Here is a 14,509-nt window from a genome sequence, read left to right on the forward strand (position 1 = left end):
TTTTTTTTTTTTTTTTTTATAACACGATCGGTGGCGCCTCGCTTTTTTTTCCTCCTGCGCAAGCTTTCACAAAATGGCCGCCGTTTTTTCTCGGCTGGAACTCGACGGTTTTCTGCCGCCAACGGCTCCGGGCTCGAGCCCGGGCGGCCGTTTGGGCGACCGGGGCCCGCGCCGGGCCGGTTTCGGGTGAAATTTCCCGGTTCGGTCGACCCGTTTGTGCTTGAAACGGTTTTCCAGAACACAAAGGAGTCATGTGACTCCGGCGGTTCCGACATTTTGTGCCGTCTTGTCTGGACGCGGCCTTGTGTTGGCGTAGTGGCGGGGCGCGGGCGCCAGGGGGCGCCGCTGAGCCCGGAACGGGCGCCGCTGACAGAAATGTCAACAATACTGCCCAGCATGAGAGGGGAAAAACAACAACTTTAAGCGTCATTACTCAGTGTTGTTTCATGTTTCATTCACAGCAGCGTGCATGTTGTTTACTTTGTTTAATTGTTGGCATTTGCATAACAAATTGTTTTTATTCACATCCAGGCTGAGGTTGCAGCATTGTTTGAACAGTAAAAATCAGCAGGCTTGTGTGTAGCTGTATCATTTAATCTCCCATTTACCAGGAGGGATTTCTCCCTCCTCGATGTGTTTGTTTTGATTCCAGGTCGCTGCCGGGACACGGTGGTTTTGCAGGAAAGAGCTATAATAACAGTTTTTTTTTGAGATGGCGGGTTTGAGGAAACTCCTGCGGTTGATGTGACGCGTGCTCCTCGTTGTCAAAGTTTGGTCCTGGACCCCGTCGTGGGTTAAGGAACATCAACTTGAAAAATGATCCCTCGTGGCGTGTTGTTTTTTGTTGTTGCGCTTGTCAAAACACACAAAAAGGAGGTTAAATTGATCCTGGGGGAGGGAAAGTAGCCTGGTTGTAGCTGTTTCTGTGTTGCTTTTTATTTAATTCAAATAGTTTGTTTAATGTTGTGCTGATATTTTCATGCAGCTTGTTTGAATCCGTAGCTTCCCTTTACCGACAGCCCAGCCGCCGCGGGGTCCGGTGTCCCGATTCCCCGGGCTGAGCTGCAGTCGGCTGTGTGTCATGGGTTCAGTGTGTCAGATGGAACAGCGGGCTGGCAGACCGGCGGCACGTGGCCCTTTCAGGAGGGCTGCTGTCAGTTCAGAGTCTGCTCAGCTGGAGCCCCTGATTATGTAAGAGTTGTATTATCATAAGAGCAGGCTGCAGCTCGGAGCGCTCGGCGGGGAGTTTCTGCACCAGACTTCTTTTAAAAACTTGGTTTTTTTAGCGTGATATTGTTCCTCTTTGTTCCATACAGGAAATACTGCAGGGAGAGGGCAACATTTTGTTTCTATTGATTTTTTTAAAGCAATCAAAGTTCTTCTCGTCAGATTAGAAAAATGTTCCTCCAGGCAGCAACGGGAACGTTAAATTAAACCGACACTTGTGACCAGATGTAAATATACGGTTAGGATCCAACTTTTAGAACAAGTTTTAATCGTAAAACATGAATTATTCTAACATTAAACAGGTTTTTCTAAACTGCCTCAGCTGGTGCGGTTTAAAGAGTTTAATAGTTTTCCTGGTTTATTGATATTAAGTTTTAAAATGCGGGTTTGAACTCAACGTAAACAAAACACTTGTTAGCTTGATTCATTTATGCTGAACAAAAGTGTCGGATTTAAAGAAGCGTTTAGGTGGAAATGTCAGTAAATCTGCTCTAAAATTATCTTAAAATGTCTGAAAAGCGTCATTTTTCCAGAGAAACGAGTGAAATACGCTCTATTTTCAAGGGTTCAATGTAGACTGGCTTTTTAAATCTATTTTTGTAGTTTATTTAACAAATCTGGAGGTTAAAAACAGACCAGGACAGAGTAGTCTCGATCTGTGGACGTCCATGTTTCCGCAGGTTTTTAATTTAAACAATCAATACGAGAGAACGAGAACCTTTTTAATCTAAAAGCCTCAGGATTGATGTTTGATTTGGATTCAGATTTTTACCTGTGATTGATCAATAAAACGTTGGTTTTCATTGATTTTTCTGGGTGGAGATTTCCCAGAAGGCCTGGTTTTTATTCAGGAGCGTCATTTCTTTATTTCCATGCGAGGTGCAGAGCGCACGTTCAAGTTCACGGCGTTCTGATAAAGATCGGTGTTGCGTGAGTCACTTTCCGCCGCCTCAACCACACGGGCTACCCGCTCGGCGTGAAGCGGTCTGCAGGCCGACTGTGTGGCGTCCCCCACGCTTCCTGCCGCCCTGATGAAACTGGGTTTGTAGCTGACAGGCGGCGTGGCTCGGCTGGGATTCCTGCAGCATGTGCAGCTTGTTTGTTTTGGGTCAGGAACTTTGTCTCGTGTTTACGTTTGGTTGGGAGTGAGGTCAGCGTCTGCAGCCCTGCTGGGAACCCACAGGCATCTGCTGCCTTTGCCAGACGCCGGTTCCCGCGCTTACGCTCTGGCAGGCGACCAGTTTCCCACGGGGTGACCTTGCTGCGAGTCACCGGTCGTGCCGGCTGCTGACGGGCTCAGGTTTTGGCGTGCACCCAGGGAAGGAATCACACGAACCTCTGGGCTCGTTGTTGAATCCGAGCTTGCGTCACAGGTTGGGTTTGCGGAAAAAAGACTTCTGTCATCAGTCGACCAGACGGTTGGAGGTTAAACGTCAGCAGAGTAGTAGTTTGTCCCAGTAGACTTGCCGTAGAAACGTGAATGAAGCAGTTTTCTCTGCTGAATATTTGAAGTTCCAACATGGCCGCCTCCAGCAGTGTTTCTGCTGTCGGTGTTAAATTGGTGTTTGTGTTAATTGCTTATTGAAATGCTTCTGTAGTTTAATAATCACACCTCAGCCCCGTGGATCTGTAGGTTCCCACGCCTCCAAACTCTGTCAGCTTCCTCCGGTGCAGCTTTCTAACTCGCCTCATGAAGCCGAGGCCGTAATTTCCCACCCGAGTTGAATATTATCCCGTCCCACACAGTGATCTAAATTGCTTTTTTGTCGTGAACGTTGCTGGACGAGCCCCCGCCGCCGTGCGCTGTGTTAGGTGCGATTTACAGCGTCGGGAGGCGGATGTTAAAGATGGCAGGCAGCCGCGACAGTGATGGATTTGGTCATTTTAAGAAGCTATTTTTGGCGTTTTGTGTGTGAGGTCATCAGCTCTGATAACCTGATTCTGGGGTTATTTCTCGTCAGTAAACAAACACGTAACTCGATTAAGTTTGGCAGCCGACGTGTTGTTCCTCGGAGCTTCCTCCTGTTTTTAAATCGCCGTCCGGAGCCCCGGGAAGCTGCTGGTTTGTGAGTTAACGGAGATCAGAAGTCGTATCGCCGGTTCCTACAGATCCAAACATGAAGGAACCAGAAACTGACAGATGGTGACTTTCTTCTTCAAAAACCTGAAATACGATCACTTTCCCCGAGTCTAACGGGACGTTTTAAACCTTAAATATTAATAATAACAGCGCTGTGGGACACGGATTGTACTGTTGTGAAATTGATGTTGACCAGTTCTTCGTTTTAGGAGTGAAGAGTAATAAATTAGTTTTTATAGTTTGTAGAAAACATTCCTGCTGCTCAATAAAACCAGAAATTAAACTGAGAGTAAAGAGAAGTTAAAGTTTATCACGTAAAAAGAACCAAATGTGGAAGATTAACTTAAAAACAAACAACGTCAGCTTGTTTTCTGGGCTCATATGTTACCTTTTTAATGTGATTTATCACAGTTTTAATGAAGTAAAGAACTTAAATGTGAAGTTAAATCATCAGTTATTCAGTCAGTGAGGCTGAGATGTTTATTGTGGTAAAAATGTAAATATAATTGTTGACAAACGAGCTGAATGTTGCAGAAATCTTCATCTGATTCGTCTCCTGATCTCCAGTTTTTTGTGAATCCTGTAAGAGATTCAGACCAATAAATAAAAACACGTTAAAGTTTTATTCCACCGAAACTTAAAATAGTTTCTTTGTTTTGGAAACACAACTAGGACTAGTCGGCTAATTTGATGCCAAAACCAAAAACTTGTTTGGTAAATTTAATTTCTGTTGTCCAGAAACGATCAGTATTTCAGTTTCATCTGATTTCTAGTTGAAGCTGAAGAGGACATGTTAGTTTTTCTGACATCTTTTTGTTTTCCAGCCCCGTTTGTTGGGATATCTGTTGGATGAATGTGTTTGGATAAAAACAAATCTCCATCAGAAGCTGGTTTGGAGTAAATGTGAATTTAGAGACCGTTTCAAACCGTCGAAAGCTCGTTTGTTAGTATTTAACACATTAACCCCGTCTATTTGTCCTGTTTCCTCCTGGCTTTGTTTGTTTTTAATCTTTAATCCTTTAACCGCCGTTAACGTTATCAGATTCTTTGAGAACGGCTGAAAAGAAAAAGCAAACAAACTGTTTGTTATTAAAAACCAGTTTGGATGAAATAAAAATAAAAGAAGCACTTTGCTGTCAGCTTTACTGTTTTTTTAAACTGAAAAATGGAAAATAATTCGGCTACGAGTTGTAATCCGTCACGTTTGGTGTCGTTTTTGTTTAATTTCTGTCCCAAAGCATCGTATTCCTTACGTAACGAGGGGAAATATGGCTTCAGATTTTATTTTAAAGCTTCCTAACGAGCGTCTGTGTGTGTTTAGATTCAGATCTGCGGGTTTCGTTTGGCGATGAGTGACTGGAAACCTGAAACGAAGCCGTTTTGGTGGCGGTATGTAAATCGGCGACGGTTGCTGGCGTCGGCGCTGAAACCAGAACTGAATGAAAGTGGTCGTCCTGTCGGCTGACTTGTGATCAGTTTTGGCGGTAAGCAGTCGTAGTTCCTGTTTTTTCCTAACAGACCGTTCTCATTCGGACGGCGTCGCTCTGTCTGACTCATTCAGACTCCGCCCCGCCGCCCACCTGCCTCAGGTAGAACAATAACCCCCGCCTGCCGGTTCAAACGGCGGCCCAGCGGCACGCATGCAGCCGGACGAGGCAGAGTGACGAAATGCTGGCGGGAAAAACAGAAAATGGTGTCGGGTTCCCGCCACGTGCGTTCGCTCGCTCTGCAGGCTGGAGAGAGGCGAGGACAAAGGTTGGAGGCGATCTAAACTGGAAACCGTCTGCAAAGATTATTTTATATCGCTGAGAAGAAAACGCCGTTTCTGAGTGATCCAAGCAGGATCTGTTGCTGCATTAGATGTCAAAATGTGAAGAACTAATCATCATAAATCTCCTTTGTTTAATATTTGACAACCAAAGATCCTGAACTAAACTGATTTGAATAAATAGTTTTTATTTACGTGAAGTTAAACGTGCCGTAAAGTCGATATAAAAGAGTCTAATAATGGTAGAAATATGCTGCCTGGAGTAGTTGACTGTTTTTGGCCAAAACGTGACTTTAATTAAATACAAACTAAAACTAGAAGCGCTTTGAGAGCACAGACCTCCGCCGGGTCGTGATCCCGATCAGAACCAGAATTTAACAACTTGTTCTTCGTCAGAACTTCAGAATCTGTTGAGAAACAGAACCTCGGTGCAGATCTCAGCTGCTACCACAGGTTGGAGCTCAGCGTTTGTAAAGTTTGAGTTGGACATGAACATCCGGCGGCTTCTTATTAAACTTTGTCCAGTAGTTCCTGGTGTGTTTTTTTAAAACGGACAGAAATGTGGAAAAGTTCCCATCGTGGGTTCATTTAAGGTTGTGGTGTTTCAGGCACCAAAACGTTTTTCAGGCTGATGTTTTCACAAATTTACCCGTTTTAAACACTGCGATGCCGGGATCTCCTCTCGTCTGTTCTCACCTCCTCGCTCTTGTCGTCCCGCAGGAGCACCATCTCCAGCGGGCCATCTCGGCGCAGCAGGTCTACGGCGAGAAGCGGGACAACATGGTCATCCCGGTCCCCGAGGCGGTGAGCAACATCACCTACTACGACTCCCTCTACCCCGGGGACTTCAAGATGCCAAAGCAGCTAATTCACATACAGCGTGAGTTGGGCCTTCTTCTGACGGCGGCGGCCATGTTGTCTGAAACTCACTTTTCACTAAAACAGTTAACCCTTTAAGGTCGACGCCCGCTCCAGCGTGTCTGGGTTTTATAGGTAGGGTGTAGTTTAGACTGGGGCACACATTGAGGTGATCCATTATTTTTATTTTAGAGAAATATTCCTGGAAACAGAACATTTTGTCTGTTTCCCTTCCAGCCAAAATGATAACAAGAGACAGATTCAGATCCATATTTTGAGCATCAGGATATATTTTATAACATTTATCTGAATGATCCTGCGTGAACAGGACATAGAAAATGACCAAAACTAAGAATGTGACGTGCCCCTCTGCCTCGTTTTGGACAGAAACTGTTTATAAGAGTAACAAAAAGGATTTATGGTAATTTATTAGAACTCCTGATTAACGCCCAAGAAATTGTCAATATTTTAATGGAGAAAGTGTATATAACTTTGTTGTTTGCTCAATTTGTTCATGTGTTTATGAATATTACTGATTATATTTGCATTCTAAGTTGTAAAAACATTTAATTAAGTTTGTTTGTGGTTTTTACAGTAAAAAAAAAACTAAGAATTTTCCACTCAGATTTAATGTTTTTGTGGGATTTTAGGTCTGTTGTGTTAATACAGTAGGTCAAAAGTAAAAGATGACTCCAAACATGGCGGTTAAACCACTTATAGGGTGAAATATGAAGGAAGTTCAGAAACGTCCAGTTTCACCCTCGACCTTGGAGGGTTAATGAAGTGGTGTCATTTGTTTGAATGTGGTCAGATGTTTGTTTAGTGAGCTTTCAGAGTGTTTGTTGGATTGCTCGCCGCACCTCAAACACGGGCGCCGCCATCGTTGATCTATTTGAGACTTGGATTAAATTTCTGTGGACAAAGTGTTGCTTCTCGCGGTGGATCGCAGGAGGTGATCTGTGCGAGTCTCCTCGGTAAACACGAACGTGACGCGCTTTAATTAAATCTGAGCTGCAGGTGAAGGATCTGCACACAGGCTGGCAGCTTAATTTGATTTAACTCGAACTAGAAAACTAAAGTTGGGTCGGAAAGAAACTCTGTGAGAGTCGGAGGAGTCGTTCTGTCGGCGCTGATTCAGTCCTCAGATCAGCTGTAACTTTCTATAAAAATCGTCAGAGTCGCTGTTTCAGGACTGAGTTGAACACCCAGAGAGGAAACGTCTGATAATCCTCTCGACTGAGCGCTTCGTGTTACATCTATAAAACCCTCGAGTCGGTTTGTTTACGTTGGAGACGACACGTCAGTGTCTGTCGGGGAACGAGTCCAAGTCTGAACTCTGAGCGCGAGTGATTCTCTGAGATTCTCTGAGTCTTAAAGTTTCATTCGGCGCCGTTCGACGACGGCTGGAGCTTCCTGTAAGGAGTGAGACATCAGTTAAATAAATGAAGCTTTTTGCTTTTAAACGGTTATTAAACATCAGTTTCCACAAAAATGATTCTGATTCTTTTCATTTCTGACAAACCGTTAAAAGGTCAGGGTCAAAATATAAGATTGTTAAATGTTTTCATAAATGCTTGGGTTTAAAATGTCTGTCTTTTTGTGATCAAATGGACTACAGTGATTAATTTCTGAGGGTTTCTTGTGTCTGACCTTTGACCCCTGACTCTCCTGCAGCTTTCAGCTTGGACACAGAGCAGCCCGACTACGACCTGGACTCGGACGACGAGGCCTTTGTCAACAAGCTGAAAAAGAAGATGGAGATCAGCTACCTTCAGTTTGAGGAGATGATCGACCGGCTGGAGAAAGGCAGCGGACAGCAGGTCAGCTCCCGATTTCACCGCCGCCATCGTAGACGCACTATTCGCCTAACGCCGCTGGTGTTTTTTATTTTTTCACCGCTCAGCTTGTGAGTCTTCCCGAAGCCAAACTGCTGCTGAAGGAGGACGACGAGCTCATCAAGGAGGTCTTTGACTACTGGAGCCGCAAGAGGAAAAGCAGCAAAGCCAACTCGCTGATCCCCACCGTGAAGCAGGAGAAGCGGGACGGCTCCAGCACCAGCGACCCCTACGTGGCGTTCCGCCGGCGCACCGAGAAGATGCAGACGAGGAAGGTCGGTCTCCTTTCTGCTGCTGTCTTTGCTTTTCTCTGCACAGATCGCTGCAGAGCGTAAAGAGGTCTGGTTTTTATAAATTTAAAAAAGGTTTGTTGGAGGTTTCTCTGCCTTTCATGGAGCCCGGGCAGTTCTGACGGGTCCAGTCTGTGTCTGAAGTGAATAAAAAGAAACTTCTGTTGATGGTAATATGTGCGTCAGACATGTTTGATAACTTAAACACAAAATAACAGATTATTCACTTCACTGCAGCTACATTGAGCTCCTGTTGTTATTAATCAGACGGATAAAAACTTTATTAATCCTGAAGGAAGTTAAAAAACATCCACGACGTGACTCAGAAACCCTCAGAAAGTTGCTGTAAAAACCCTTAAACAGCCTGAAAAACAGACGTCTGCAGGTTGTCCTCAAGCGTCTTTTGAAGGCTCTTTATGCCCCCAAGTGGTTGTCCGGAGAACTTCTTTTCAGAACTGGTTTGCTTTTCTACAACCGGTCGAATCAGGTGGAGTTTGGTCATTTTTCCTCCTGAAACAACAACAATGAAGCAATCAAGCCCCCGATTCAGGTGAAAACAAGCGCTGCGTGGGCGTCACAGGTATTTTTAACGCCTTCAGATGCCGAGCCGCTCGCGAACAGGCCTCTGATTGGCTGCTTCCTGCTCGTTTCTGTTTTTTTTTTATATAAATTAGAATAATGACAGGCCTGCGGTTGTTTGATTTGCTGAGAACAGAAACACCGAAGGAACAAAGAGGCGCTGATGGAAGTGAAAACAGAACAAAGTTTAAGGTTTATTTAAAAACAGACAGTAAGATAAAACTGTTTGTTTCCTTGTTTGTCTTTATTGACTAAAGATTCTAATTTTGTTTAAAACATTCCTTTTTTACTGAACGTATGTTCTATTATTCGTAAAAATGTTTATTTTTATTCTGGGTGTTCTACTCCAAACCTTCGTCTGATTTCTGTTTCCGTTCGTTTCTTCAGAACCGTAAGAACGACGAGGCGTCCTACGAGAAGATGCTGAAGCTCCGCCGGGATCTGAGCCGAGCTGTCACCATCCTGGAGATGATCAAGAGGAGGGAGAAGAGCAAGAGAGAGCTGCTGCACCTCACACTGGAGATCTTTGAGAAGAGGTAGGCCCGGTTCTGTTCCTGAAGGAGAACCGGGCCCGTGTGCCGGTCTCGACGCCGCGGCGGGGAATCGTTCTTCTCCCGTTGATGCAGACTGTTTTTGTTCGTCTTCCCAGGAACGTCATGTCGGACTTCGGAGGAGAAGTGATGGCGGAGGTTCTGGCTGAACGGGCGCTGGTCCGGCCGCAGATCATTCCCCTGGTCCCGCTCACCAATCAGTACCGGCACCAGGACCACATGGACTCCAAAGACTACAAGTCCAAGGTGAGTTTGTTTACCTTGTTTGAGGAAATCAGATATCCGAAGGGTTCTGTTCCTTTAAGGAGTGATAATCAGCATCTCCTCTTCGCTTCCAGCCTGAGAAGATGGAGGTTCCACGGCAGAAGAGGAAGTACGAGAAGAAGAAAGTGCTTCCGTTGTCGTCAGGCGCCCCCCACCATTCAGGCCCGGTCGTGTTCAACGCCAAGGACCTGAACCAGTACGACTTCCCCAGCTCGGACGACGAGCCCTTCTCCCAGGTACAGCTGCTTTATTTTCACATCATTATTTGTTTGTTTAGTTTTAGCATCAGCATCATTACGTGTAAAGATGGAGGCCGGGTGACGCTGCGGTCAGTTTTATTATAAAGCATCAGAACTCAGACTTGTGGCGTTGCAGACGCTCTGAACTTCTAAACTTCTCTTCTGCTGGAGCTCAGCGTCCCGGCGAATCCGTTCTGCGACGACAGGACCAGACGGCGGTTGTAATTTTCACCCCTTTGACCTCTTCTGTCCGCAGCTGCACTCGGGCTCTTCGGAAGCAGAGGAGGAGAACGACCCGGACGGCGCCTTCGCCTTTCGCAGGAAGGCAGGCTGCCAGTACTACGCTGTAAGCAGTCACCTTTACGTTGTGGTAAAATGGGATTGTAGGGGCGGGGTTAAAGGGTTCTGCGGCCGGTCGGCGCTTTCACTGACGTTAAAACGATGATTCCAGATTTTGTTTCCTGAGGATGTTGTCTGTCTGCAGGCTCGCCAGGACCTGCTGGGGAGCTGGCCGTGGTGCGGTCCCTGGGAGGGCGGCTTGACAGAAGATCGATTTCGCTACAGTCTCACCACGCTCACTGTGCCACGCCGATGCCTGGGCCTGGCTCGGCGACGCGTGGGCCGAGGCGGCAGGTCGGTCTGCGGCTCCGCCCGAGTTTCAGCTTCTCTTTCGGACGCGCCGCTAAACCTGATTGTCCTCGCCTTGCAGGGTGTTGCTGGACCGCGCGTACACGGGCCGTGACGCGCTCCACGGACCGGACCCGCACACTGCGGACCTGCCGCTGCCCGCCTCTCCGCCTCCTCCTTCAGCTACTTCGCGCTCGCCGGCCCCCGATCGGTTCGCCAGTACCTCAGAAACAAATACCTCGGACAGAAGTTCCCCCTCGGCTCCCCCGTCCTCCCCCTCCTCCACGGACCTCAGTCAGATACTGTTGAATATAAAGTCGTGCCGATGGCGGCACTTCAGACCACGGACACTACCACTACACGAGCTGGACAACGCCCACCCTCTGTTCAGGAGGATAAGCCGAGGCGTGAAGCGCCCGCTCTCTGCCTCAGCCGGGGGACAGCCGGTTGGACCGCAGCGCCCGGCGAGGGTCGTCCCCGCAGCCGCTGCAGGTGAGACGCTGGTTCGTTTGTCTGCACTGTTAGCAAAATATCTCCTGAACCCCTGGATGAAGGAGGTGAAGTTCATGAACATGTGTCGAGGTGTGGCTGTGGCGGCCATCTTGAACTGAACGTTGAGGGCTCAGGAGGGCTGGGTGACACCGATGTCACAGATCAGATTGTTTTTAATCACCTGAGCTGAGCTGGGTGTCGTCCTCTGATTGCTCCGCCTCCTCGCTCGAAGTGTCGGGTCAAAAAAATAAATAAATTCCCGTTCTGATCGCGGTCCGTCGGCGTGTCGACGGCGGCGCCCTCCGCTGGTTTTTACTCGCCTGGACGTCGTTTTCAAACAAACTTAAACGATAAAGTTTGCTTCTAAAAGGATTAATCGACTCTAAAGATGGAAATACACAAACGTAATTCAGGTTTCGAGTTGATCTAAAACCAGAAGGATAAAAAGTCCTCCTGACGTCCCTCGCAGGCAGGAAACGATCTGAGACGATGCTCCGAAGGGTTAAAACCAGGAGACGTTTTACTAACAGCCTCTCAGGGTTTATTCTTCTAAACTGCATCTAATTAAAAACCTGTTTGTCAAAACGTGAGGCGGACTTTCCTCCATTTTTACATAAAAAACACTTTAATTATTCTATTTTTATTTAAGTAATTATTAAAGCGATCTGTTAGATATTTTTAATGCGACTCAGAAGTTATAATCTGTTAATTTACAGATTAAAGTGAGACGGGTATTTTAGATGTTGCAGATTATATTTTATTTAAAATGATCAAAACAAGAATTAAAAATGTTTTTGTCAGTTTGATTACTGGGTTATAAAAATATGAAGTATTTTTGTTTTTTATGGTCGTCTCGTCGTGTTTACAGTCACACAGGAAGTGACGACATTTTGAATTGTTTCTTCAGTTTTTAATTAATTAATTTTAATCATTTAACCATCGGGTGTGTCTGGTCCGAGTTCTGGTCCAGCCCGTAGTAAAGATCGTGTCTCCGGGCTTCAGGTCGTTGACCGTCGACAACAACTTCCTGTTCGTTTCTAAAGTGTAGTCCAGCAGATTAACTCATTAACGTCGGGCTGAGGAGGCGGCGTGCAGTCAGACTGCCGCCGAGTTCGTTTCTCCCTGAAACTCGTCTCCAGGCGCCGCTCGGTGTGAGCCCGCCCCCCACAGGAAGCAGTTTGTTCAGTTAAGCTGCTAAATGTGACGTTTGGACCCTGAAATCAGTCCTCCCACGCCTCGCTGTCATCGTTTAGGATGGAGATGATTCACAGCGGCTCCATCTGTGTCCGAAACGTCCAAACTGATCGATTTTAGACTTTTCTTGTTTTTTATTTGAGTCTGTAAATGACGGCGTTGTTGTCTGTCAGCGCTCACAGCAGATCAGTACCAGCAGCATCAGGAGCAGCTGGCCTTGATGCACAAACAGCAGCTGGAGCAGCTCCAGCAGCAGCAGCACGCCAACAGCACTGCCAACAGCGCGCAGGTGAGTCCCCGCCCCCACGCAGCTCTCTGATTGGCTGCCTCTTTGTAAACGCTCCTCCTCCGAACAGAGCCTGGCGAACACGTTGGACCAGGCCAGCGCTCAGTTCGCCGCCTCGGCCCTCATCACCGGCGACCAACTGCAGGCGCTGAAAACCAAGGACGAGCTGGCCCTGGGAGGCGGAGTCAACGGCGTCCTCTCCTCAGGTGCGACTGCGCTCCAGCCCATCATGGCCGACCTTCCACCTTCATTAGAAGCTGAACATTTTTGTAGAATCATTTAAAGTATTTATTTGAGCACAGATGGTTTTTAATTTAAACCCCTCCCCTCTTCTGTCTGGCTCCGCCCCCTGGTTTAACCCCTCAGGTGTCTACAAGGGCACGCCGCTCTCGAGCACAGCGTCCCCGTCCCCCGCCGCCCCGGCTCCTCAAACCGCGACCCCGACGTCCGCCATGCTCCACCCCTGCTCCACCACCAGTAACAACAACGGCACCACCCACCCCACCAACGCCGCCGCCGCCACTCAGGTCCTGCTGGGAAACAACAACAGCCTCCGCCTGGGAATCTCCCCCAGCAAGCGCATCCACGCCCCCCGGACGCTGAGCGCCACCATGTCGACATCCGCCTTAAAGCTCGCCCACGCCGCAACCGCCAACTGTCAGAAACCCAAGGTCGCCACGGCCTCGGCGTCTCCGCTGGACATGGTGCCCAGGTGAGGCGAACACGAGACACGCGGGGCGGGGTTCTACAGAGAGTGCGCCGCTCCGGGAAACATGGCCACCGCGTTAAGCTTTAACGGCCGAAGTTACTGATTTGAGACGTGGACAGGTGACCCTCCTCTTCCTCACGTGGTTAAAGTTTCGTGTCTCATAAAATAAATGTTTATATTTAGAGTTAAAAATCACTTCCAGTTCTGTGATTCAGAGTCTGAGGTTGTTTTATTTTCCTCTCGAAGAAAAGCTCTAAAACCTGCTTCCCGTTACACAGAAGCCTGAAAATGTTCAACAACCTGTAAGATTCGCCCTCATCTGATGTTTAAAACTCAACAATCAGACAACAAACTGTTAAATGAATGTCGGCTGCAGATAACAACACGACCTGCTCAGGTGATGCAGTCGAAACAGGAAATAACCGTCCTGATGTCTGCTGGCGATCTGGGTCATCGGGTCGATGCGTTTCGTCTTTTATCTAAAAGACTTCTTCAGTCTGAGGAAAGAGTCATAAAAACAGGAATAAATGAGTTTAAAGATTTGATTTTAAGACTTTCGGCGCCGTGATACGTCAGGGGGTCGGGTCAGAACTCCCGGGAAGCTCCTCCCTCCTCCTGCGGCGTCAGAACGGTTACACATGTCTGCTTCCCTCACCGCGACCAGTCGTGTTTATTAAACCGACTGAGATGGAACACGCCGTTTGACGGCGAACGAAGAGCCGCCTCCGTCTCTGAGGTTTCTAAGTTTAGCTGGAACAGCCTCCAGCTGCTTCTCAGGAAAATGGCTCCATTAAAGCTCATAACCACGCCAACAACGACTCCTGACCAATCACACGACACTTGGAGCTGTGAGGAACAGGTCGACCCGGGCCTCGCGCTGCCGCCATCTTTACTTCTGATTTTAGCTTCTTTCTTCTCAACCAATCAGCAGAAACCTGATTTTCTTCTTCTTCTGCTGCTGCGTCTGAAAGAGTCGGAGGTGTAGCATCGGGGGGGCGGGGCCGTTTCTACCACCTTTATTCTGACCACGTCTGTGTTGTTGTTTTTGTGCGCAGGGAGAATCACGAACAAGACAAGCCCGCACTGAACAGTCTGTCCGAGAACACAGTGGCCATGGAGGTCACGTAGCCTCCGGCGCTCGGCTCGGACGACACGTGACCCTTCATCGGCGCTCCTTTCCTTTCCTTTCCTCTCCTGTTTTTTTTTTTTTTTTTTTTATACATTTTTATTTCTAATTATTATTTTTTTTAGGTGCTATGCATCATTTGTTAGTCGTGAATGCAAGCGGTGGCTGGATGAGCGCGGCGAGGTTGGGTTTCCACGGCAACCGTTTTGGGACTTAATTGCAATGCTCGTCTCGTACAAAAAAATATCTTCCCCCCCCTTCCTCCTCCTCCATTTCCTCGTTTGTTACTGTTAATAAGAGATTGTATGTAAATTCTTAATATGGCAATTAAATGTACAGTACTGCATATTTGTAAAACCCCGCCCCCTTCCTCCTCCTCCTCCT

At 47.3% G+C, this 14,509-nt stretch overlaps 1 protein-coding gene across 1 annotated transcript; it reads left to right on the forward strand.

The window, feature by feature from the left end:
- Window positions 1-5,795: 5,795 nt before the first annotated feature.
- On the forward strand, window positions 5,796-14,413 carry LOC108243858 (enhancer of polycomb homolog 1; the record flags this gene model as incomplete). The annotated part of the gene is given in 13 exon segments (XM_025008898.2): window positions 5,796-5,955; window positions 7,608-7,753; window positions 7,837-8,043; window positions 9,025-9,173; window positions 9,287-9,434; window positions 9,527-9,688; window positions 9,948-10,037; window positions 10,176-10,324; window positions 10,401-10,810; window positions 12,178-12,293; window positions 12,361-12,496; window positions 12,657-13,002; window positions 14,055-14,413. Coding segments are annotated over 13 exon segments (2,292 nt in total), but the record flags the coding sequence as incomplete, so codon positions are not given.
- Window positions 14,414-14,509: the final 96 nt, after the last annotated feature.

Source organism: Kryptolebias marmoratus, linkage group LG20 (genome assembly GCF_001649575.2).
Source record: "Kryptolebias marmoratus isolate JLee-2015 linkage group LG20, ASM164957v2, whole genome shotgun sequence".
Classification (NCBI taxonomy): domain Eukaryota; kingdom Metazoa; phylum Chordata; class Actinopteri; order Cyprinodontiformes; family Rivulidae; genus Kryptolebias; species Kryptolebias marmoratus.